At 53.6% G+C, this 26791-nt stretch overlaps 1 protein-coding gene across 1 annotated transcript in view; it reads right to left on the reverse strand.

Moving 5' to 3' along the window:
- Positions 1 to 23009, reverse strand: part of TOX2 (TOX high mobility group box family member 2) — a 154223-nt gene extending 131214 nt beyond the window's left edge. The window contains exon 1 of the mRNA XM_075527807.1: positions 22911 to 23009. Within this exon, the coding sequence (XP_075383922.1) occupies positions 22911 to 23009 (99 nt within the window). The remainder of the gene's footprint in view (positions 1 to 22910) is intronic.
- Between the last annotated feature and the right edge of the window lie 3782 nt (positions 23010 to 26791).

Here is a 26791-nt window from a genome sequence, read left to right on the forward strand (position 1 = left end):
GAGCTGTGTTTCTACAGGGCCGCGCGTCCTCCAGGGCCACACACCTTACTCGGTCTCTGGAACTCTGCCACCGCAGAACGAGGTGAGCGTATGCAATCATGGAATAAAGCCATGGCCGCCACCTCCTTTTGGAAGGGACCTCCCACTGCCGCTGGACAGGGACAGCGAGTTCCCCAAAAGCACCCCTGGGGAAAGTGCCAGGAGGAGGGGCAGATGGGACCTCCCTCCAGGGCTCTGAGCACAAGGAAGGGCGAGGCAAGTTCAAAATTGCCTCTGCTTCCAAGGAAGAAGCCCCAGGCCTGCTCCATCCGAGATGGGAAGAAGAGCAGCAGCCCCTCTCTGCAGGCCCACCCAGGGCCACCCCAGGGTGTGAGCCCCTCCGAGGGGATGGCCATGACCTTTGCGAAACCCAGTGCAATAACCTGGTCCTATGTGCCAAGCGGACCCAAGGGCCAGGCCCGGAGGCGGCAATAATCCAGCCCTGTATTTGGACAGGAGGAGGCCGGCAAAGCTCCGTCAGCTCGGCCTGTTGCCTGAGGAGGGAGAAGGTTCACCTTTCGTTAATCGCCCTAATTCATTTTTTATTACGAACTTTCCTGTTTCTATTTGCAGTCTGATTGAAGATATTACCAAAGGCATTTAAACAGCATCAGACCGCATCACGATGGCAAACATAACTCTTTTGATTGAAATCTGCATTAATATACATATAATTCCCTGATCACAGAGATCTCACAGGCCACGTGGCAGGCACTGAGTGAGGGCAGATTTGCAGGGAGACACGGGCACAGCTGAAGGCTTTGCATGGGACGGGAAGGCATGGCAGGAAGGCGAGACGCTGCTGACACTTGCTGCTGACACTTCCGTCATTAGTGGACACAAATGGCCCAGGGCAATACCTGAGTTAAGAGCCATTAAAAGGCTTGGTCTTTTAACCCAGGAATTCTATTTTGGCACCAGCCCCCAGCCTGGGTGTTATCCGAGACACTCCCGTTTCCAAGTCTCATATCCATGTGACCTTGGAACCAGCTCCCACATGCCTTCCCATCTCTCCAGTCCCACTCCAGCACTGCAGGCCCGGCCAGCTATCCCGTAGAACCCGCAGGGACAACAGACATGCTCCACATCTGCACTGCCCCACACGGGAGCTTCCCAGATGTGACTGCCAGCACTTGAACTACAGTTGGTGTGACGGAGGACCTGAGTTCTGCTTTATTAACTTACACAGCCACACGTGGCTACCATGGGGGTGTGGGGGTGCAAGTTCCCATCAATTCTCTTTGGAATCACAGGATTACCATGCAACTGTTCCCCCACACCTCCACTCTTGCTCCCTCTAACGTGACCCCCACAAAAGAGCCACACAAAGATCCTTCCAAAGCAAAAAAGTGCTTCCTTCTCCTCCTACCTTCCCTCTTCTCTTCTCCTCCTGCCCTCCCTCCTTCACCCCCTCAACAGTATCTCAATACACTTTATTGAGCAGCTTCTACATACCATGCACCTTACTAAAATCTCGAAAACCAACTTGCGGCCATCAAGTCAATTCTGACTCATAAGGACCCTACAAGGACAGGGTACAACTGTCCCTGTGAGTTTCTGAGACAATAATTCTGTATGGGAGTAGAAAGTCTCGTCTTTCACCCTCAGAATGGCTGGTGGTTTTGAACTACTGGCTTTGTGGTTAACAGCTCAGCTTGTAACCACTACACCACCAGGACTCCTCCTCATGAGGACAGTAAGCTTTAAAAACACTGTGATCTACTCAAGTACTCCCTCAACACAAGAACACTCTGTTCTAATAATGCGGCATTCTGAGATGCTCACCTTCCCGACACAATCACTAAAGACAGATGGGTGCATAAGCAAATGTGGTGAAGAAAGCAGATGGTGCCAGGCTATCAAAAGATATAGTGTCTGGGGTCTTAAAGGCTTGAAGACAAACAAGCAGCCATCTAGCTGAGAAGCAACAAAGCCCACATGGAAGAAGCACACCAGCCTGTGTGATCATGAGGTGTCTCGACGGGATCAGGTATCAGGCATCAAAGACCCAGAACAAAAAATCATGTCACTGTGAATTGGGTGGGGAGTGCAGCGGGGAGGCCTAAAGCCAATCTGTAGGCAATTGGACATGCCCTTACAGAAGGGTCACGGGGAGAAGACAGAACAGTCAGGGTGCAGTATAGTACTGATGAGACATACGCCTTTCCTCTGGTTCTTTAATGCTTCCCCACCCCCACTATCGTGACCTTAATTCTACTTTACAAATCCAGTTAGACCAGAGCATGTACGTGGGTACAGATAAGAGATGGAAACACGGGGAATACAGGACAGATAAACTCCTCTGGGCCAATATTGAGAGTAGCAATACTAGGAGGGGAAGGGGAAGGTTGGGGGTGAGGGTAAAGGGGGAACCGATCACAATGACCTACCTATAACCCCCTCCCAGGGGGATGTACAACAGACAAGGGGATAAAGGGAGACATCAGACAGTGCAGGACATGGAAAAATAATAATAATTTATTAATTATCAAGGGTTCATGAGGAAGGGAGAGGGGGGAATGAGGAGCTGAATCCAAGGGCTCAGGTAGTGAGAAAATGTCTTGAGAATGATGGTGGCAACAAATGTACAAGTGTGCTTGACACAATGGATGGATGGATGATGATAAGAGTTGTACGAGCCCCCAATAAAATGATTTTTTTTAAAAACACTGTGATCATGTTGGAACGCATCCCTGATTTCCTAGCACCTAGTCTGCTGCCTGAAGAGCCCCTGTGGTGTAATGGGGTACAAGTTGGGCTGCTACCTTCAAGGCCAGCTCTCCAAAACCACCATCCTGTCTGCAAGAGAAAGATGAGGCTTTCCACTCCCATACAGCATTGCAGTCTCAGAAACCCACCGGGGCAGTTCTACCCTGCCCTATAGGTCTCGCCAAGAGTCTGAATCAACTCAGTGGCAGTGAGTTTGGTTTTTGGTCTTAAGTCCTGATGAGGGAATTGACTACTAAACAACTTCACAAATATATCATGCCATATACATATACAATATGATAAATATCTATATAACCAGTGTGACTACCAAGCACTTGAACTACAGCTGGTGTGACTGAAGACTTGAGTTCTGTTTTATTAACTTAAACAGCCACACGTGATATATATATATACACATATATAATCGCTGGCAGTTCTGACAGGGAGTGACCAGGCCTGGGGTCAGCTCTGTAGATATTAAGGGGAGGGCATTCCAGCAAGGAACAGCCCCTCTGGCAGGAGCATGGTGGGTGTGGGGAATCAGCCAGGGAGCGGGGACAACTAGAATGGGGTTGAGCAGGGGGAGGGAGGCTGGCGTGGCTTTCCCCACCCGCTTCCCTGGTACGGAGAAGCTGGGCATGAGGATGGGAAGCAGAAAAGAGCCAGGTCACACAGAAACTCTCACACAGAAACTCACAGGTCAAGCAAGGAGGTTGATGTCATTCTGCACACCCAGAAATCACCAGAAGGCTTGGGGAAGGTCTGACGGGGCGCGATTCAGGTTTGTGAGAGCTTACCCAGCTTCAATAAGAAGCCACTGCGTGCTTTTACACCGAGCGGTGACACGGTCGGGTGTAGATGTCAGAAAGGTCCCTATCTCTGCCCCGATGGCTCCTCAGCGCAACCTGCCATGTGGCTTTGGGCACTGGATACTCAACTGGCTCTAAAGTTTGCTGACAGAGAAGGCCCACCCAGCTCTCCCAGGCTGGCTTGTGGGCAGGTAGCCACCTCTCAGAAAAGCAAGGCCAGGCATCCCATGACAGGCAAGGGGACAGGCAGAAGTCTGGCTGCTGGAAGGTGGAAACCCGACCCAGAGAAAGCCTCGGCACTTGGTGCCTTAGAGCTAATGTGGGGCCATTAGAAAGACTCAACTATGTGCCTCCCTGATGCTCTAAGACACCATCCGGGCAGTAGGACCACATCCGGGGCTCCATCCAGAGGAGGAGGTCAATGCTGACTGGTGTCAGAACAGTGAAAGGCGATGGACGCAGGCACAGGTGGGTGGCCAGGCCCGGGCGTAGTTTCTCCATCTTAGTCCCATTTGGAATTAAAGTGTGGCTCTCGGGCCCCGGTGGCTAGATCTGGGAGGGAAATTAATGTTATATATCACAGGTGTTGGTGGTACAGTGATTCCCCGTTGGGCTGCTAACTGCAAGGCCAGCATTTCGAAACCACCATTCAATGAAGAGGAGGCTTTATAGTCCCATGATGAACTGTAGTCTTGGAAACCCACGGAGAAGTTCTGCCCTGCCCTAGCGTCAGAAATGCCTCGATGGCAGTGAGTTTGGTTTGGTTTACACCCCGGGTGTTGGAACACCATTAACACCAACACCCCACCCCACCCCAAATAGAACAACTGCAAGCTCACTGCCGCAGGGCTGATCCTGACTCACAGAGGCCCGATGTAAGCTTTACAAGACCGTAAATCTTCATCGGGACAGGCAGCCTCGTCTTTCTCCCCCAAGAGCATTGGTTTCAACCAATGCTTTACAAAGTGGGCAATACCACCCCAGGGGGAGAGGGGGCACACGAATGACCCAGGGGAGGCTGCAAAAGCAGATACCTACTCTTTCTCCTGGGCCACTTGTCAGGGGTCACTGGGTATCCTGTTTGTTTGATTGTCTTGAATGCAAAGGAGATGGTAGACCAAGACCTCTGATCTTGCGATTACAGCCCAGCATCTGACCCACAGTGCCATGAGGGCGCTTCACACATCACAACCTCATTGAATTTCATAGGCCAGGAATCCGCCTGTTTAATTCCATTGTGTGGGTGAGAAAACTGAGGCCTGAAGATATTCGATTGCTTATGGCTCCACACAGCTCTCCAGCCTCATCTCCGGGCATTCCCAGCCCCTTCCATGCCCCTTTACGTGCTGTTCCTGCCACCTGAAATGCTTGTCCTTGCCTTCTTCACCTGGCTAATTCCTGCTCACCTCCAAGCAGAGGCCACTAGCCCTCTCTGCAAAGCCTGACCTGACCACCCCACCCAGGCTCCTTAGCTCTTCCCTCTCACGATTATCCTGCATTGAGAGGGCTGGTTGTAACCTCTCTGTCCACCAAGGGCAAGGACCATGCCCCAATCACCCCCTTCCTGCCAGCTCCTCCACACCAACAGAAGGCAGTGAATATGCTCGGAATTTTGAAGGAACACATGGATAAGCAAATTGGCTGTTAAAAAGTGGCAAGCCTAGGATTCGATCCCAGGCCAGTGTACGTCCAAAGCCTATCTCTTGGCCGAGGTGTTTGTGTGTCTTATTTAGCGCCAATCGGAAAACCTGCATGTGTAGTCAATATTCTCAGCCATTCACTCACTCATTCATCCAAAGGAGGGAAGTGTGGGTGAGCGGTTAGCAAAACCTTTCCTTCTGCATGTTGAGTTTCACCTCTGCTCACTGTGGCACGTCATTTCCCCAGAAACCTGCAGAAGCTAGGCTGTGCCCGAGCCGCTCGGCCAGGCTGCTCACTGCATCTCAACCGGGAGAAAATATAAACGACATAAATCTCTGACGAAGTCAGGCTTTAGATTTCCCTGGGTGCCCTGACTCCTGGGACTGGCATGCCCCTTGTAGGATCCCTTGAAGCCAAGTGCACGCCATTGTGACAAGAGGCTTGGTGGCTGAGGGGAGTGAGCACCCCAAGCCAAGGTAGCTTCCAGTCCCACCTGTTTTGGGTCTCATGCCTTTGCACCTGGATTACTCACTGCCGAAGAGTCGATTCCGACCGCACAGCCACCCTATAGGACAAAATGGAACTGCCCTGTGGGTTTCTGAGACGGTAAATCTTTAGGGGAGTAGAAGCCCTCCTTTTCTCCAGAGGAGAGCATGGTGGGTTTTGAACTACTGACCTTGAGATTAGCACCCTGACTCATAAGCCACTGTGCCACCAGCAGTTTGTGGCTCCTGTCTCAAATCCTTCTAAGCCAGTGGTTCTCAACCTTCCTAATGCCTCGACCCTTTCATACAGTTCCTCATGGTGTGGTGACCCCCCCAACCATAAAATTAGTTTCATTGCTACTTCGTCACTGTAATTTTGCTGCTGTTACGAATCGGGCAACCCTTGTGAAAGGGTCGTTCGACCCCCAAAGGGGTCAAGACCCACAGGTTGAGAATCACTGTAAGCAGACTAGTGCCAAGTATCACCCATGTTAGGTTTGTGGGTCTCCTTGGTGATGTGCAGTGAGAAAGAAGGGGGCAGCTATGGGGGAGATGGAGACTGCCCCAATCCTAAGCAGCAGTACAGCTATTCTGAACTGGAAAACCCTTCACAACAGCTGATTCTGACTCCTTGAAGCCCGGACAGCCTCATTTTTCTCCTGCAGGGTGTCTCGTGGATTTGAACTTCTGGCCTAGAGGTTAACAGACCATCATCTCACTCACAGTCCCTGCACCCTAGCCGATATAACGTCTAAGAGGTAGTTCAGGTGAGGTGGACAGCACCTGGAAGCAGGGACGAGTGCAGGGGGGACTTACATGATCTCCCGAAGCCTCATCACATAACTTCAGGTGCGAGTATGTAAGAAAGCTGGTGCTCAGAGAAGCTAAGTGACAAGCCAGTCATACAGCTTATACATGCCTGAGTCCTAAGATGAATCTGGGTCATTTGAGCCAACTCAGAATCCTGTGTGAACCCACCAGCCTTACAGAGAAACTTGCACCTGCTGGCGGGAGCCTAGAACAGAAGGAGCACGGGGGGGGGGGGGGGTGTGCACCTAAAGAGACCGCCTTAAAGAGTGTAGGAGGGAGCACAGGGAAGGCGCTCAGTAAATATTTGCTGACTAAACGGGCGAGGAAAGACACAGCATCCACTTACCACATCATGAAGTTGAGTTCGAGTCAAAGCACAGCACACTGGAACAATAAAAATTTATGCATGAGATTGACCCTGGGTTATACGACTCAGTCGGATTCTTTTCCAACAAGGTTCTCAATCCTTCCTGCAAATTAGGCACAACTTGGAGCCCAGCATGTTTTAATTAGTTGTAATGTGAAGGCATTCTATTAGCGAATGGTATTTGCGGTTGGAAACGGAGGCAGGAGGCCTGGCAGGGCGCCCACTGGTCCCCAGAAGAGCTGGTGAGTCACTGGTACTCACAGGGGGAGTGGCTCCCAGGCAGGGGGAGGGTGCCATCCCGATGGGGGTGGGAGGGCTGCAGGAGAGAGGATAGGTGGGAATACTGTTCGAAGCCAGACTCTCCCAGCCCATTCCTCTGAGGCCTCTGCTCCTTCCCTGTTAGGGTCTCAGTCACTTGGCTGATACAAGTCTTGTGGAGACTTAATGAGGTGCTCTGAATGACTGAACCTAAGATGTAGACAGAGGGGGGGTCTGCTTATGTACAACATACGTAACTCCACAAACTACCACAAGATGTAAAAGTCAGAAACGGTGGTTTCTTGTTCAAGTTGGCTGACACAGCACACGGACTTTTGGGTTTTGAGTTTGGGGTTTTGTTTTTTATTAGAAGGTTACTTTATTGGGGGTTCTTACAGCTTTTTCAATAATCCATACATCCATTGTATTAAGCACATTTGTACATATGTTGCCATCTTTCTTTTCTAGACATTCACTTTCTATTGAGCCCCTGGTATCAGCTACTCAGTTTTCCCCTCCCTCCCCCAGCCCCTGACTCTTTGATAATTTAAAACTTTCTTATTTTCATATCTTACACCAATCTCTGTCTCCCTTCTCCCATGGTTTCTGTTGTTTGTCCCCTAGAGACGGGGTGTGGTGGGGGTGTGGTTATGTGTTGATCATTGCAATTGATCTTCCCCCCCACCACCCCCCGCTTCCTTCCCTCCTCTCCCAACTTCCCCCTACCCGTCTGGTACTCCCATTCTGTTCCTGGATTCCATGTGTCGTGAACTCTTACCTGGGGGGAGGGATTAAATTCCATTATCTTTTCATCCCATTTTCCCCACCCACTTTTGGAAGCCCCCTCGCAGGTACAAATGGACATGTACATGATATGCAGTTGGTGAGGCTTTGCCTCATGTATTTAGGATGTGCCATCAGGAGAGATTAATCCTTCGGAAAGGATGTCATGCTGGGTAACGTGGGGGAGCAGCAGAAAGGAGGACGTCCCTGGACAGGAAGGAGTGGCACCGCGGCTGCACCGATGTGCTCAGACCCAACAGCCATCGTGAGGACAGTGCAGGACCAGGCAGTGACTGGGTCGGTGGTCCAGCCTTGGGACGCCTCCACAGGGTCGCGATGACCCCCCTCAAATCTGCACACATTTCGCTGCTGTTAAATGCAACATGTGGGTTGCATTTTGTCAAGACTGTACTAGAACTTCCCAGTGCGCCAGCCATACTTGTGGGACGGAGTCCCGGTGGTGTGGGCTGAGGAGCGGTGCCTGGCACGGCTGGTGAGCACAAGGCTGCAGGTTCTGTCTGGGGTTGGCAGGAACCAGTGAGGAGGACACGGGGTGGCTCCCTATCATATGCTTCCTAGGATCAGCAATCCTGTCCTTGGAGTTTCTCTGGGCCAGGCTGAAATTTGAGCTGGATCCCCCAACCCACTTGTCCTCAGTGTCCACCATCTCACTCAACCTCCCCGCAGACGCCATGCCGGTTCCTCCCCCAGCGCTCAGCCAAAGGAGGGCGGGGACCACTCTGGAAGGACACCCTACTTGGTGGAGGATGGGTGAAAAAGAGGGAGACCTTTGATGAGATGGGCTGACACAATGGCTGCGACAACGGGCTCACACCCCATCACACGAGATTGAGAGGCGGGGCGCAGGGCTGGGCAGTCCACACCTTTCAAAAGCCTCTCTTCTCCCCCAGGCCCTGCCAGGACGATCCCCACACAGAGCCCTCAACAGATGGTCTGTGGCGGCGGGGCAGGCAGCGGGGTGTTAAACATTGGGGCCCTTTGCTGCAGTAAGGTTTACAGTGCTGGAACCACTTGCTCTACAGCAGTGAAATGAGTCAAAATCGACTTGCTGGCAGCGGGTTTACGATTGCACACACGTGCACGTTATTACATGTGGCCAAGTCAGTTCTGGTCATCGCGACCCTGTGGAGGGGTCCCAAGGCTGGACCACCCACCCAGGCACTGCCTGGACCTGTACCATCCTCACGATGGCTGTTGGGTCTGCGCACATCGGTGCAGCCACTGTGTCCGTCTGTCCTGTCCAGGGACATCCTCCTTTCCGCAGCTCCGCCACATTACCCAGCATGGCATCCTTCTCGACGGACTAATCTCTCCTGGTGGCAGATCCTAAGCACATGAGGCAAAGCCTCACCATCTGCATGTCATGTACATGTCCATTTGAACCTGCGAGGGGTTTCCAAGACTGGGTGGGAAAAACGGAATTAAAAGATCATGGAATTTTCCCATGGACGTTTGGAGCCCCTCGTATCTCCGAATAAGCACGTGTACATCTACACGAACATGTGGTGTGTGTTTGCATTGGGAGACCCTGCTGGTGCCATGGGCTTGACTGCTAGGGTGCTTGAGTTCACCCCGGGCAACGTGGAAGAAAGGCCAGGTGATCTTCTTAAGAAAGTCAGCCACTGGCAACTTCCAGGGCTCAACTCTGACATATGGAGCCGCTGTGAACAGGAGAGAACTGGACAACAACCTGTGAGGTGAGGGCCGGGGTAGGTGTGTGTACAACAAATAAATCCTCAAGAGCTGTAGAAAACAAGAAACGTCCGGGAATCAGAGAGACTGTGGGAAGATGAGAAGTCAGAGGTGCAGACAGACAAGGAAGCCTAATGGGAGGCAGCACAGCGACACAGGACATCTGAAAGCCTCTCAGGGGAGACAGCACGGCTGGGCGCAGGGAGCAGGGTCAGCTGCTGAGTCCCCGGGAAGCGGGACGGCCAGCAGGTCCAAGACCTCAGAACAGCCCCCAGAGGAGAGAGAGCTGCCTCTGGCATCCAGTGCCCAGGGTGACCACTGACCTGTGTGAGGGGCAGAGATGTACCAGACGGAAATGAGTTTGCACACACACACACACACACAGACACACACAGACACACACACACACACACACAGACACACACACACACAGACACACAGACACACACGCACACACACAGGCACACACACAGACACGCACATACACACACAGGCACACACACACGCACACGCACCCCTCCAACAAAATGCCACAGCAGCAAGTCCCCGTCCACTCACCATGCCCAGGGCACTTCGAGCAAACACGCACATTCACTGCCCACATAATGCACAATCATGAATAGGTCACTATGTCCTCCCCTGGCCTTCAAGCCCATTCAACTCATAGCGACCCTCCAGGATAGGACAGAATGACCCCACCGGGTTTCCAATGCTGTCATTGTCCCAGGAGCAGACCGCCTCACCTTTCTCTGGTAAAGCGACCGGTGGGCTTGAACCTCCAACCTGCCCGTTAACAGCCAAGTACTTCCCCACGACACCAACCAGTGCTCCTGCAGATCAACAGCGAGACCTCCGTTTACAACATATGCATCAACCACGACTCACCAGGCATTGATCACAAATAGCATGAAAGTCCAAGAGTGAATCGAAAAGCTAACCACCGAGAAACAGTGACTGCAGGAAACAAAAGATAACTTGCTTGTTGGCAAGGTAACTCCCCTAAGGTCTGTGGAGGGAGAGCACCTTACTAAAGCAGACCGGGGAGTGCAGAAGGGGCCAGAGCTGGGGGCCATCTGCATTCTTTCATATCTTTAAACGAGAAAAACAACTTATTTTGCTTTCGGTTCTTATTGAGAATGTGCTCGGCACACTTTACACGAACGCGAGTCTCTACTCAGACAGTTTGGTGGCACTGATTACAATGCTTGTGGCAAAATCATCCCCAACCCCGCAACCGTTCCTCCTCAGTTTCCGTGAATTCCTTGCCCCTCCCCTTCCTCTCCAATCTCTCCCACTGCTGTTCTCAATTCTCTTCAAAGGGAACTCTTTTTTAAAGGTCACCCTCAAAAAGATGTAAGCTAGTCAGTTATCTGTAAAAAAAAAAATAACAGACGAAGATCTCATCTGCATGTGAAAGTTGGACATTGAATACGGAAGACCGTAGAAGGGTCGATGCATTTGAATTGTGCTGCTGGCGGAGAATAGTAGCCATCCCATGGGACGGACAAAAGAACAAGCAAATCTGTCCTGGAAGAAGGACAGCCAGCATGCTCCTTAGAGGCAAGGATGGAGACACTTCATCTCACGGACTTCGGACATGTGGTCAGGAGAGACCAGTCCCTGGAAAAGGACACAGCTTGCTTGGTCCAGTAGAGGGGCGTTAAAAAAAGAGGAAGGCCCTGGACAAGATGGACTGACACAAAGGCTGAGACAATGGACTTGGACATAGGTACCCCGGTGAGGATGGTGCAGGACCGGACGGCGTTTAGTGTGGCTGTCCGTGGGGTCGCTGTGAGTCTGAACCAGCTCAACAGCTCCTACCAACAACACAGTCGAGGAGAGGAGAGCAATCAGGAAACAACATCGAAATTGGGGGAAAATTTAAAAAGCAAGTGATTAGATATATTAAAACGGTATAAACTGATGAGAGGAAGAAGTGGAAAAGATAGCTGGACTGTAAGCTCACTCACTAACCTCCCTTCAGGGGTTACTCTGGGGAACTGAACTGCATGGGGGAAGGGAAAGAGGGTCAGAGGAACCCTGCCTATATTTTCTCTTTATATTTAAAAGTATTTCGGTGTGCTTTCTAAAGAACAAATTCCACTTTTAATAAGGGGTTGCGGCCATAGAGGAGAGGGAGGAGGTGACAGAAAAGCTCGATGAAACCGGGAGTTCATGAACCAAGTTTGCTCTTGAACTTCCCGGGAGCCCAGAGGTGAAGCGGATGTTGACCATGATCTTCACCAAAGTGGGGCAGGGCCAAGTAGCATCTTGTTGGAAGAACTGGACAGGACTGCAGACCAAAGAAAAAGTGTGGTCCCCAGCGCAGAGGTCCCTCGGGCATGGTCCAGAGCCCCTCAGGAATCAACCAGGAGTCCTTCCTATCCTACGGGAAAACATGCCACCTTTGCTCAAGCTCTCTAGCACCCATCTGTCCGTGAATCTTGTGAGCATCAGAAAGCCCCGTGAAGTCCCACTCTCCTCGCTGGGACCAAGCCTGCCTTTCCCACAGAGGGCCTCTCACTCACAATCTCACAGACGGACAAGGGTCTTCAGCAAGTGACTCAAGGTCTCTGAGATCATCCACACGTTGGCCCTTGACTTCCTGGGAACCCAATGGAAAGGTGGGTTTGCACCCCAAGACTCAGCGCCCTGAGATGGATACCGTGGCAGCTCCCCCTTCCAAGCTCCAACTGCTGGGTATATAGTTGTTGGACCCGCAGTGAAAATCACTCTCCACCTCAGAGAACTGCCTCGCCTAAGGAACTGCCTGCAGCCAATGGCCACATAGTACCAGAGTCCAAGGCAAGGGCAAGTCCTACCCGTGGCTCGAGGTAGGACAGCTCTGAGGGATCATCCCAGCCGCAGGACTCCCTTTCCATTGTCATCAGCCACTGCACAGAACCAGCTCCCACCTCTGCCCAGCCATGCGGTCTCCCACTCTGTCAGGGGCACTTCCCCCCCAAGAGCCCCACCACCTTCCACATGCAGCATCTATTGATTGAGGAAGCTCTCCCCACGACCGGTAGGGGGACCCAGGCATGAATCTGGGACATCTGCCTGTGTGTGAGTGGGGTTTCCAGGACACAGGCCAGCGACAGATCCCACTGTCTGGGGTCAAGGCTGGAAAATGCTCTCATGTTCTGATCCAGAGCCGTGGTTCTCCAAGTGTGGCTGCTAGGCCCACAGAATCAGGCAGTTGTCACCCCCGCCCCCCTCAGTCCAAGCAATTCACAATGTCAAGGAGCAGAACCCAGCAGTCTAGGTGCTAGCCTGCCCTCTGGGTCCTGCTGAGTGTGGGTCACTCAAGTCTGAAAAGGAGCGAATCTGTGGCTACTTAGGGGTCATCAAACATAAGTCATTCAACTTGCCCATCTGCAGAAAACCCAGTGGCAGTCAGTGAGAAGGCTCTGAACCCAGCAATGTGCAACCTTCTGTCTACCTTGGGGACCCACCTCTGGTTCCAAGGGACACCTCTACTGGGGTTCAGTGCCCTTTAAGATGATCTCTACTAGTCTCTGAGCTCCCACCCAGGCAGGACTCTCCACCCACCCCAACCCCTGCTAGCTGACAGTATCCCCAAGCCCTTCTCTAAGCCTCTGCCCAAAACACCTTCCCACCACTCACCCACATGCCCTGGTTAGCTCCCCTGGCATTTCCTATAAGATAATGCCATGGGCAGCCTTCCCCAGCCCTGGCAATGCCACTCCTGAAGGCTCTCGCCAGGCCTCACACCTACCTGCCCCTTCCGCCCTCCTGCCACTGCATGGATCTGTTCCCCGAACCATCTGGTCCCATCAGTTCGGCTGAGGGCATCAAGAGAATGCGTCTACACCGTGCCCACTATCCCGCCCGAGATCCCAGACATGGAGTTTACCACGTGATCCTCAGTTCCACGGTGAGGTCCAGACAATGACAAGGTCCACGATTTCAGGGTTTGGAGCCAAGACAAAGGGGCTGCAAAGAGGCAGTGGGGAAAAATCCAGTTCTCATCCAATTCCATCTCCCCGCAAACCTTTTGAAGCCTCCTCCCTGGTCACAGATCCACACCGTTTTCACCCCCGCTTTATAACATCTCGTGGAGCTGCTGAGCCTTCAGGATGGAGCTGGATCCCAGCATGGGCACACAGTAGGTGCGCCAACAAAACCTGTTGAACATCCCAGAGAGCCTGCGGCATCCCAGAGACCACAGCCCTGCTGCTCATTAGACCCGGTGCCAGGCAGCGCAACAGTACGGGAGCGAGCTTCAGCATCAGGATAATTGATCAAAATTTATTATCCCGTGTGTATACAACATCTCTTCCCTAAGATATAAAATTACAATTTGCCACAACTCATTAACTTAATAATTGCTTACCATATGTTTTTACTGCTGCTCCCAAACCGTGCTGAGAAATCACCCTGTAGGGTTTGATCTATGTAAATAAATAGGATGCCCATGGGCAGAGCAGATGCCGGCATCCCTGGGAGGGGGGCACAGAGCTGAAATTCTGAGGCGGGGGGCATGGACTCCAGAGCTCTGCTTTCATCTTCTAGCTGGTCTGCACCACCGCAGCGAGGCCAGCGGTTCCCAACCAACAGCCGTCTTCCCTTGGGAGACATTTGCCAATGCCTGGAAATACACCGGTCATTACACGTGAGGGTGCTAGTGGCATCTCAGGGGTCGAGGCCAGAGATGCTGCTCACCAGCCCACAACGCACAGGACAGCCAAACAGCAAGGATCCAGCCAACCCTTGCTGCCAGCAATGCAGAGGTTGAGAAACGCTATTTGCCTGCGCTGCCCAACAACAATGTGTGGGAGGCATTTGTCAAGGATTGAATGAGGGGACCCCGCGGACCCCCAGAATATGTCCTGAAGTCCTGGCATCTGTCCCTGTGGATACGATCTTCTGGGAAAGATGAGTTTCCTCTTGTTATGTTAACAAGGTCCTAGCAGAGCAGGGTGGGTCCTAAACCCAATCACTTCTGAGTTATAAAGCAGACACGGAAGCATATCTAGAAGAAGACACAAAGACACGCACACACACACGCACACACACACACACACACACACACGATACACCTACAAGCCCAGGAATGTCAAGGATTTCCATCAGCTACTAGAAGCTGAACTAGAGAGGGGATGCGCACAAAACCACCACCTCTGCCGCCACCACCACTACTCCTCCCACCGGCCCCCGGAAGACATGCCCTCAATCAGACTTCCAACCTCAACAACTGCAGGAAAATACATTTCTGGCCTTTAAAACCACCCACTGGGATAGGTTTTTTTATGGCAGCCCTGGGTGATTGACAGCATAACTAACCCCTTACACACATGGGGGAAAAAAGAAAAGAGAAAAACACACGTACTGCCATCACACTGCTTCTGATTCAAAGTCATGACCCTGTGTCGGGTTTCTGAGCTGGTGGATCTTTAACGGGGCAGACAGCCTCACTTTTCTTCCAAGGAGTGGCTGGAGGGCTTGAACCGCCAACCTTTTGGTGAGCGGCCCACCAAACCAGTATCCCACAGCGCCACCAGAGCCTGCTCCTTAGTACGGAGGAGAAAGCTTCCAAAAGTTCTTGGAAAAACAGATTAAGAAGACAGTCACATCTTTCCATTCACTTCCTGCCGCTCTTCCAGTGGAGAAGGCTGAGACCCGAGGGGCTGAGGGGCGTGTAAGTACAAAGTGATCAAGCTAAGCTGGTGAACAGAGCGCGGCTAGGAACGTGAAGCAGTGTGGTCTGCCTCCAGAGCCCACGTCCTCTCCCACACACTCAAGAAGGAAATGAAAGGCACAGAGGAAACCAGCAGCTCCCCACCTCCTCCCCAAGCCACAATCCTGAGCAGCCCAACAGGAGACCCTTCAAACCAGACACCCCGAAACTCAGAAGCTCAGAGATGGAGGGTCAGAAACAGCCAGAATCGGGAGTGCCAGACCTTCCCCCTTAAAAGAACAGGATGGGGCAGTCGTGGGTGGGAGTACTTTCGGACCTTCCTCCAGCAGCTGGTGCTGAAAAGCAGGTTCCTTTTCCATTGTAACTTTCAATTGTGCTTCTCTTGGTGAACGGAAATGAAAGCAGCATTCACCACTCCAGCCAAGGGCTGCAGAGGCACAAGCCCCAACCCTCAGGGCAGCTCCAGAGAGAAGCCCAAATGCCCACAGTGCAGCTGAAGAAACCCAGGTTAAATAACTATCCTGTGCTTCAGTCCACAAGGTCAGCAGTTCAAACCCACCTTCCGCTCCTCTGGAGAAAGATGAGGTGTTCTAGTTCCATAAAGAACTAGTCTCAGAAACCCACAGGGGCAGTTCTACTCTGTCCTTTGGGGCCTCCATGAGTCAGAATCGACTCGATGGCAGTGAGTTTGTGGGGAGGGGTGTTTCTTGGTGCTAATGATGGTGGAGGTGGCATGCCTACCGATTTCCATGATCCACCCTGCTTCCAAATTCTGAGACCAGATCTGGGAAATCACACAAGCAAAATACATCCTTCAGAAGCACACCGCCAGGTTGGGGACTGCAAGGGGACTGAGAGAACAGGAGGGGAGGTGCTTGTTCTGAGCGCAAGTCTTCCTGCTGCTCCCGTCTGTTCACTGGTTGTTTTACATGCTGGGCTGAGGCCTCTGACCCACTCAGAGAAGATTCTCTGCCAATGTCAAACCAACAAAACTCCTGGCCCCCGCCTCACCCTGGACTCAAAGCACTCCCCCCAAAGTCTTCCGATTCCAGAAGCCAAGCAGATGCCCAGTCCCTCAGTCCACAAGAGGACACCCAGCCAGTTCCCCATCCACTTATTTGGTGAATACTGTTTAGTGCGCACAAAAGTAGAGGTGGCCCAGCACCTCAGAAACCACCAGCCCTCTCCCCCCCTCCCCCAGTGCACCACACTCCACAGAACCAAAGGACAGATCCAAACTCACTGCCACTGAGTTGATTCTGACTCACACCAAGCCTAGAGGATGGGGTAGAATGGCCCGCGTGGATTTCTGAGACTATAACTCTTATGGGAGTAGAAAATCTCTTTTTTTCTCCCTAAGAGCAGCTAGTGGTTTTGAACTATTGACCTTGAAGCTAGCAGCCCACTCATAACCCACTATCCCACCAGGGCCAGCCCACCCTTTATCTCATCCCATGCCCATACCTTATTGCCCGTCTCACTAAGCTGATGGTCACTGCTTGGCTTTCCCATTGCACAGTGGGAAGCAGAGGCCCAGAGAGGGACAGTGGCATGCTCAAGGTCACCCAGTAGACTGTGGGCAGCGGTGCCAGGCCTGGATTGGCATCCTGGTGCGGGGAAGGTATAAAAGTCTGGTTTCCGGAGGCCCAGTATGAGGACCCTCCACCCATGCAAAGAGGGAGACCCAGGTTGATGGACAGAGAAGAAGGCATCCTTCCAGCTTCCTTCAAGCCAGCCACCTCATCGCCTAGCTACCTGGCTGGCCCAGGGCTCCCTCCACAGGACCCACCACAGCCACCTGCACCGCTGCAGAGAGAATCTGTGAGGACACACCATCGGGTTCGACAGAAACCCATGCCATTGAGACTGGTCCAGAAGAGAAGCCCACCACTCATTCATGTAGATCCCCATCCAGGTCCAAGCTGCTGTGCCCAGAGCTGTTCAGTGGAGAGAGGATGCATTCACACACAGCAACACACATTTTTCCAGGCGACTGATGGCGGGCCGGGGGCTGTGCCAGTGCCGCCTGCCGAGTCCACACAAGCCTAAGCACAGCCAGCCAAGCCTCCCAGACTCAAAGTGTGGTCTCTGCACCAGCAGCAAGGAGCGCCACCCCCTCAGCTTGTTCTACATGCAAATTCCCAGGGCCCCACCCAGGCCGGCTGAATCTGAACTTTTTTTTTGGGGGGGTGGGGTCTGAAATGTAAGATTCTATTTTAAAAGCTGACCTGGTGAGTCATAAAGTGTGCTCAATTTTGAAAAGACACTGGTCTCCCTCAATCTTTCTGTTTAAAATTGTCATGAAGGCCCAGCCCTGTAATCCTCTTCTGACTTGCCTCGTTTTCCCCCATAGTTGTCATCAATCATAACTGCATGCTTCCCCCACATACCGACACCTGCCCCATTAATATAGAAGAGAATGTCAATGACGTCCTCGCCATCTAAGACACTCAGGGAGTCCTGGAGGGCCGTGGTTCCGAGTTGGGCTGCTACTTGCAAGGGCAGCAGTTTGAAACCACCAGCTGCTCCAAGGGAGAAAGATGAGGCTTTGGAAACTCCCCTAAAGAGTTAATGTCCCAAACCCACAGGCAGCAGGTCTACCCTGTCCTATAGAGTCAATATGAGTCAAATTGACTTGATGGCAGTGGTTTATTTATTCATTTTTAATCTAAGATGTTCGACGATTTAAAAGTCCCTGTAACCTCAGTTGCCTGGTATAGTGCCTGGCACAGAGAAATGCTCAATAAATATGTGTTGATAGGACCAAGGATGGCAGAACATGCCACATCCCACACAGGAAGAGAGAGGGATGTTGGCCTTGAAGCATGGGAAAGGTGGTACCCAGGCTGGCTCTCAGAGACAGACCAGGGATGAAGGGTGTTGGGAATACAGAGATGCTAAGCCTCTTACTGGACTAGATCCCAGATGGCTGGTAATCATTGTTTTGTAATTAGTGGCTGGCATGTGCCAAGAACTTTTCTGGTCTGCATCACCCCATTTAGCCCCCCCCCCCCCATCTCAAAGGTAGGCCGTGTTTTCCTCCAGAGGACCGAGACAGTAAATAAGAACACAAACTTGGAAAAGAATGTTCACAGTAGCTTTGTTGGGAACAGCCCCATGGTGTGGTTCGAATTGCGTCCTCCTGAAAGATGGGTAGTAAATTCTAAACTCCATGCCTGCAGTTATAATCCCACTTGGGATTGGGTTTTTGTGTAATGTTAACTCAGCAGTATCAATGTAGGAGAGGGCTTTAGTCAATCTCCTTTGAAATATAAACAGAGCAGATTAGGTACCAGAAGAAAGCAGAGATGGGGGAGGATAGGTGGCATACCACATGAAGGTCCCCAAGGAGCCAAGGCACAAGGACTTTTGTGACTTTCCCTAAAGCCAACACCCTGAATCTGAATTTCTAGCCCCCAAAGCAGTGAGAAAATAATGTGTTTTTCTGAGATCCCTGTGTCTCATCTCTGTTCTAGCAGCTCTAGAGGGATAAGACCCCACCTGGAAACAAACTCACATGTCTCCCCAAAGACATTATGCTGAACAAAAAAAAGCCATGACATATACACTACATACGAGGCTCTAGACTTTAAATATACATCTATTCCCCAATTATTGACTATTCTGTGATCTGACAGTTCACATATACGACCATCATAAAAATTCTATTATCTGAACCCCAGTGGTGTAGTGTCATGCATTGGGCTGCTAACCACAAGGTCAGGAGTTCAAAACCATGAGCTGCTCTGTGGGAGAGAGTGTAAACACAGTCTTGGAAACCCACAGCAGCAGTTCTACCCTGTCCTACAGGGCCGCTAGGAGTTGGCATCGACTCGATGGCAGTGGGTGTGGTTTGCCCTATTTTGCACGTGTACATACACCTGGCAGTAGTAAACAAAGCCGTGGTGGGAGGCAAGAGTAAGGCTGACCATGATGGTCAATGTAATGCGGTCACTGGGCTGGCCCATGATTCTCAGTGGTTTGGCAGTTATGTGATGATGGAATTTGACAGTTACTTAATGGTGTAGTGAGCCTCCGTTCTGTGATCTGATGTACTCAGCCCCTATTTTTGCATAATGCCAGTGTTCACTAAAGACCCAATGAAACCCAACCATGTCAGCAAGTGAGACGTGGGTGTGTTTAATACAGTCAAACAGAGCTGAAGAAAGGCATTGGTGATAGAAATCAGATGAGTAGCTGCCTCAGGGCTGAGGAAGGAGGTGCTAAATGGGAAGGGAGAGGGGAGAACTTCCGGGGGAGGGAAACATTCTATTGCTCCATTGGAATGGGGACTGCATGGGCGTTTACAGTTCCAAACTCGTGGACTTACATGCTTAAAATCTGTATTTTGTTGTATGTGCAAAGTTCAATTTTTTAAAACAGAGAGCTATCACTTTCTCAAAGCCACTAATGGGGATTTGAATTCAGGTCTGCCCAATTCGGAAAATCAGTTTACAGTAGTCTGTCATGGATCACCACAGCAGTGACAGCCCCTGGCAGTACCCAGCCTGGTGAAGAATCCTGCCTAGCTGAAGGGCATTAAAGGTATCCTAGAAACAGTATCCCAGACCCCTGGCCCTCACACCATGGCAGACACTTCCCAGGAGGTCAGAACGGACAATCCAGCCATCTGGGTTCAGGTTCCAGGGAATCTCTGAGTTCAGCATTCTCTGGCTCAGTTTCCCCTTCTGTGAAGGAAGGAAGAACGTGGGGACCTTGGGAGCCATGGTGCCACCAACCCCTCTGCTCACTGAGCACCGCTCTTACATTAAGTGGAAAATGTGCCTGCCTCCTTCTGGGAAGCTTGTTCTCAAATGCAAACAAATATGATGATGATTAATAAAACACACATCGATTTCTAACAAAAAATGAAACCAGAGCAGCTTTTTTGTCATTGTGTATTTTCTCAAACAAAAGACGCCCAGAGAGCAACCACTGCCCGTGACTTTGGTTTAAAGAGGCTGGGAATCTCTCTGCAGAGGATCTCTAAAGGGGCAGTCGCCAAGGGGACGGTCGCCAAGGGGACGGTCGCCAAGAGCCCTTCCAGGTCAACTGCCCCGTGGTCGTCCGGCATCACTTGGGCAAATGTTTGCCCTTTTGTTTCTCAGGCCTGGGACTCTGTGGGGACAAGCCTCTTAGCTGGACTCCATGAACTGACACCCCAACCCCATGTGTGGGCAGTGCCCTGGTTCTGCAGTCCAGGTCACTGCTGTATCCTGGGGCTCAGTTTCTCTCCCAGCTCTACAATGACTAGTTGGAAAGGCAGCAGCAGCACCACCACCCCTGGAGACCCCTTCCCATACACCCCCAACACACACATCTCCCATTTTCTGGCGACAGAGAAGAAGGGCCCTGCTCACCTCACCACAGGGCCCCACCACAGACTGCGACGCCCGTGTGGAGGTCTGCCACCAATAGACCCACCACCCTAGCAGAGCCAAGTGACTTCACCTGCCTCCTCTTCTACAGCCTGGATTGAGAAGCAGGTCTCACATCCGAAGGCAAGGTCACACCTTCCTTTCGCCTACCTAGGTGACTCAGTTACCCTCCGCCCCAGCCCTGGGACACCCAGGACTCTGGGCCAGGGGTCCAAATATCAGACCCAAGCCCGAGGCACCAGGTTCTCACTGCCTGCGCAGTTCCTTCTCTCACCCTTTCCCCATGGGGTGCTGAGTCAGAGGTTCTTCAGCAGGGCCCCGCCTCCCATAGGTCCCGATTTGGGACGGCCCATTCTGGCGGGGTTCCCCCCCCCCCACAAGGCTACCTCCAGAAAGAGCTAATCCCCGACCCACTACAGTTTGGGCCACAATTCCCCCAGGCCCACCCAGGCCCGCAACCCAGGGGTTGGGACTATGTCCACTTTGTATTTTAAGAAAACAACGATGCAGACGGCGGATGAGCTATCCCCACTGGCAACCTCCCTGTGCTCCCAGAAAACTCCACTCGCTACTTTGAATCCATTTTCCCAGCACGAGAACCCGCTGGAAGAAGCTGAGAACCAGCCTGCACTGGGAACACCATCCTCCCTTTAAGGCTTCTAACTTTGCCAGTCACGGGACAAAAGATAACCACCCCAGGCCCTCGCTGAGGCTGCCCGTGCCGCCATCCCTGCCCCCAGTCGCCCCCCTCTCCGCCCGGTCCTGGAACCTGCGCGCGCGCTTTGCTTAGCAGCCCCAGTGGCTGCATCCCCGGAGCCTGGGGACGCACTCCGCAAGGCCCGGCCCGAGGAGGCCCCGGGGTTCCGCAGCGGAAGGACCCCACTCGCAGCACCCCTAAGCACACGGCCCTGCGAAAAGCTCCAAAGGGGGTTGGGGAAGAAACCCTGGGGCGGAGGGCGGTGGGGGGGTGGAGCCGCCAGCCCCGGCACCCGATGCGTACTCACCCACGCAGCGCCGCGGAGCCCGCGCGTCTGCGCCGGGACCGCGGGGAACCCACGCGCGCTGTTCAATCCGGGCTCCGAGTGACGAAAAGCCGCGCTCGGCGCCGGCCAGCACCGGACCGACGCGCCGACCCGCGGGCGCGCTGACCCGCTGGCTTCCCAACTAAGTTTGAAAGTTCGCTCCCGGGCGAGAGACGCGGAGCCCCGCGGCTGGGCCGCACCTGGCCCTCCCCGGCGGGGCGCGGCTGGGGGTGCGGGCGGCAGCTCCGCGCGGGGTGCGGGCACTGAGCGCCATCGCGGGAGGCAGCGCTCCGCACCAAGCTGCCTGGGGGTGCCTCGCTCAGAAAGTGGGGGGTGGGGGTGAATGCACCCGTCCCTACGGCCCCGAATCAGGAGGGTCGCCCCGCTGCCCGCTCCCGGAAGGGCACAGCCCTCCCTTGGCCGTCGCCAACTCCGAATCCGAGGCCCCGGGGCAGGGACGGCCCGTTTCTTGCGCGGCGGCGGCGAGAAGTTGAACCCGGACGCGCGCGTGGGGTGCCGAGGTGTGGGGGCGCGGCGAGGGGCGGCGTGGGGCCCTGGGGGGGACGGCGTGTGAGCGTGTGGCCGTCAGGTCGACTTGGTCCAGGGCGGCGGTGTGCGACAGAGTGCGCCTGTGCGGGTCACTGTGAGTGTGTGCGAGCGACTGTCGGAGCGACTTCTTTGTGTGGCTGTCCCCAGTTGTTGACTGGGTGTGACAGCGGGTGGGGGCATGCCGCGGTGCGTGTCACCGTGGTGTGTGACTGAGTCACTGGTAGGTAGCGGCTTGGCGGTGCGTGTGCAAGTGGCCGCGGGTCATTGTGCACAAATGCCTGCCACGATGGCTTGCGTGGGACAGGAAGGCAGCTCAGTAGGTCTCTGCCTGTAAGGGGTCACTGTGTGCTGACCTGTGTCCCCACACCGGGAGGCCGTCGGAGAGGCGTGGGGGAGCGCCCGTCTACTGTGGCTTCATGGCGGTGACTGTCGGGTGACTTGTGCCCGGGACCCGAACTCAGGGCTTAAGTGTATCGCCAGGGTGGCGGTGTGAGTGTCAAGTGCCCCTCGGCGGTGCAGACGAGTGCGTGTCCGCGTGCTGGCACCGCCGGCGTCGGCCCCCCGAGTGTCCCGGGCTGCCTGGTGACGCCCGCCTGGCGCTCCGGCCCGGGACGCACCAGCCCCGCCCGGGGTCCGAAGGTGCGGGCCGAAGCGCCCGCCGGCCCCCGCCCCGGCCCCCGCCTACCTTGCCGCAGTGGTAATAGTCCAGGTGCGCCAGGCCGGCGGGCTCGGGCCCGGGCCGCGCGCCCACCGCGGGCGCCGAGGGGTACAGGCGGACGTCCATGGCGGGCGCGGCGCGGCGGCGGCTCCCGCGGGCAGTGCCTGGGCGGGCGGCGGTGGGAGCCAGTGTGCGCGGGAGTGCGAGCGCGGGGGGCGGGCCGGGGGCGGCGCCGGGCGGAGCGCCCCGCCCCTGCCCCGCCCCGCCCGCGCGCGCTATTGTTCCGGCCTCGGGCGCCGCAGAGGGCCGGGGGGCCAGGCCGGAGAAATGTCCCTTCGGGGCAGGGCCGTCGCCGGGTCCTGTGCGGGCCCGCTGCCGCTGGACCCAGGCGGGGGGCGCGCGCCCTTCTCTTCCCTGTCCCGATGGTGAAGGGAGGGAGAAGCTCGTACAACATCCCTCCCCAGAAGTGGGACCCTCCCCACCCTAAATAGCTGGGGAGAGGCTGAGCCCCAGATGACATGGGGGGCGGGGGAGAGGAGGGAGGAGCGGTGACAGGAACCTTTGCGGAAGTGTGTTACCTGGGGGAGGGGGAACGAGGCCCAGAGACAGAGGCAGAGAGGAGTCTGCTGGAGGGACACGGACGAGTTCTGCCTCACTTCATGGAAAGGAAATTAGGCTGCTGTGGCCATTTGACAGAGCATTCAAACAACTTACACAGGAGTAGTGAGGGCCATAGGTAGTGGGTCAGCTGTGAGCAGCAGTGTGGCTTCCCTGGGCCGGCCAGCAACAGTAAATGCCCCTGCCAGTCACCTGTGCCCACTGCCTTCCTGTGAAGACACAGGGATCTCCGGGAAATCCTGGAGTGTCTTCCGGCAGGATAGCAGGGTAGCCAAGCAGGCCCCAAGGCTTGAGCCTACTGTTTCATGTTGGCAATCTGAATCGATGGTAACTTAGGAACTTGGCGCCCCAAATGAACACCCAGCCTCATTTGTTGTCCTCGGGAAGACAGTGAGGCTGAGCCTTCCCCTTTTCTATTGATCCCAGGTGAAGTCTGAGAGGAAAGGCTCAGGCCAGTGGAGGGTGGTCAGGCCAGCATGATCATACACAGCAGGGGCCCAGGGTGTCTCAGCTTTCCAAGCACTGGCATCATAAGTAGCTGTGGGCTTCAAAAAGTTCATAGAAAAGTGGAGTTAAAAGTAAATGGGAAAAAAATGATATCAATGTGAATGAGTGGATACCCAAAACCCATCTGGAGACAACTGGGCATCCCCTTACAGAAGGGTCACAAGGAAGAGACCAGCCAGAGACCCTGGCACAGTATAGCACCAATGAAACATACAATTTTCCTCTAGTTTTTTAATGCTTCCTCCCCCCACCATCATGATCCCAATTCTACCTTACAAATACAATTAGATCTTAGCATGTACACTGGTATAGATAAGAGCTGGAAACACAGGGAATCCAGGACAGATAACCCCCTCAGGACCAGTAATGAGAGTAGCAATACCAGGAAGGGAAGGGAAAGGGAGGGGGAGCAAGGGGAAACTGATTGCAATGATCTACATATAACCCACTCCCAGGGGGGACGGAAAACAGAAAGGTGGGTGAAGGGAGACATCGGTCAGTGTAAGACATGAAAAAATAATAAATTATAAATAATAATTTATAAAAGTAAATGGATTTTCCCACAAACTTTTTGAAGCCTCTTGAACGTGGGTCCTCAGCCTTGAGATCCCAAAGGTAAATGTGCCCCACCTATGATGTCATTGTGCTGGGGAAGTCTCAACATCAAAATGACCAGAGAAGCTAAATATCCAACTCTGGGAATCCGCAGGTCTGATCCTGAATATTCATTCTCTCTCTCTCTCTCTCTCTCCTCCTCCCTCTCTCTCTCCTCTCTCCTCTCTCCTCTCTCCTCTCTCCTCTCTCCTCTCTCCTCTCTCCTCTCTCCTCTCTCCTCTCCCCTCTCCCCTCTCCCCTCTCCCCTCTCCCCTCTCCCCTCTCCCCTCTCCCCTCTCCCCTCTCCCCTCTCCCCTCTCCCCTCTCCCCTCTCCCCTCTCCCCTCTCCCCTCTCCCCTCTCCCCTCTCCCCTCTCCCCTCTCCCCTCTCCCTCTCCCCCTCTCCCCTCTCCCCTCTCCCCTCTCCCCTCTCCCCTCTCCCCTCTCCCCTCTCCCCTCTCCCCTCTCCCCTCTCCCCTCTCCCTCTCTCTCTCTCTCTCTCTCTCTCTCTCTCTCTCTCTCTCTCTCTCTCTCTCTCTCTCTCTCTCTCTCTCCCAGAATAGGGTAGAATGGCTTTAACCCATACAATGTGAGTAGGAGGGTGTAAGTTGCTTCCAGGCAGGACCTGGCATACAATTCTCCTCCTTTGGCCATGCACCCTAACTAATTCACATTCATTCTTTAAAACCCCTCTTGAGTAGCTTCCCTTTGATGAGGATCTCTTCAAGACCCCAACCCCATTTTGTGGCTTTAATAACCCTCTGCATGCAGAACCATCCATGACCACCCCTTGAGCAATCACAAATGGATTTACCCCACTTCTGCAGAGTAGGGACCGTGGCTTGTTCTTCCTGCTGCCATGAGTGATTATGGCAGCCCTAACCCACATGGATGGAGTCATAATCCAGCCCAGGTGGGTGAGGCCCAGTCATACCTAGCTTGGTCTCGTCTTTCTCACAAGGAATTCCACGAAAGAGTTGCAATGCCTGCCTCAGACTTATCCCACTTGAGGAACAAGAATACTGGGGGTCTCTGCCCAAACGACTCTCATCAATCTTGTTGAAGAAACCTCCATGGTGGTCTTGACACCCAGGTAATTCCATCTGGCAGGCAGAATGGTGCCCTGGCATCTCTCAGAGGCTCTTGGGCCAAGAGACACAAGTCCAACCATGACTGGAATGATCAGGTTTGTGGGACTGTGGCTGGAACACTGGTGACTGTGCAGGCTCTGGCCAATCTACTAACCAAGCAGGACTCCACTTTCCTTGGGAGCTCCATCTTGCCGAGTGTAGGTACCTGCACATATGAAGACAGCATCTCCTTCAGGACCTTGGTTGAGGTGGATGGCTATTGCCTGGGACAACAGCTGGGCATTCCTGGATCCCTGGGCATTGCACCTCCTTACAGCAGTCCAACCTGTCCATTATTCCTGACAACTGGACAGGTCAGCCCAGAGCTGCTCCCAAAGATATCTGCTGTACAAAAGCACACACAGGCCGGTGTATGGGCGGTGTGGCAGACTTGGCACGAGATGATCTACACAGGGCCCTGCATGCAGCCAGAAGAGCACCATGAGACATCAAGGACTGAATCAAGAGTCCCTGACTCCACTGGGCCCTAGCCAAGTCACTGCACCCCTTTCAGCTTCAGTTTCTATTCCTGCAAAGTCAGGTGGAAGTGCCCATCCTACCGGCTTGCTGTGAGAAAGAAATAGAAACAACCAAATTCACGGCCACGGAGTCCAAGCTGACTCATAGTGATCCTGGAGAACCAAGTAGAACTGCCCTGGTGGGTTTCTGAGACTGTCACTCTTTATGAGAGTAGAAAGGCTCATCTGTCTGCAGGGCAGCTGGTGGTTTGAAACCGCTGCCCTTGGGGTGAGCAGTCCATCGTGTACGCCACAACACCACCCGGGTTCCTGGTGGTGAGAGGCAGTCCACCTCTAAAGCACTGCAGCCTGCATGCTTGGAACGGGGAGTCACAGCTGCGAACATATTCCTAGTACAACCGGCTACACGCGAGGTTCAGTTACATGCTGCAGATTGCCTTACGATATAACGAGACTGCAATGGGGGAGCTATCTGCAATATAGTCCCCGGGAAGTCTCAAGGTCCCCTTACCTTTGCCTGCCGTGCACGCGCGTGTATGTTAATGTGTGAGGGCTTTGCAGAGCTAAAGTCGATGAACCTC

Source organism: Tenrec ecaudatus, chromosome 12 (genome assembly GCF_050624435.1).
Source record: "Tenrec ecaudatus isolate mTenEca1 chromosome 12, mTenEca1.hap1, whole genome shotgun sequence".
Classification (NCBI taxonomy): domain Eukaryota; kingdom Metazoa; phylum Chordata; class Mammalia; order Afrosoricida; family Tenrecidae; genus Tenrec; species Tenrec ecaudatus.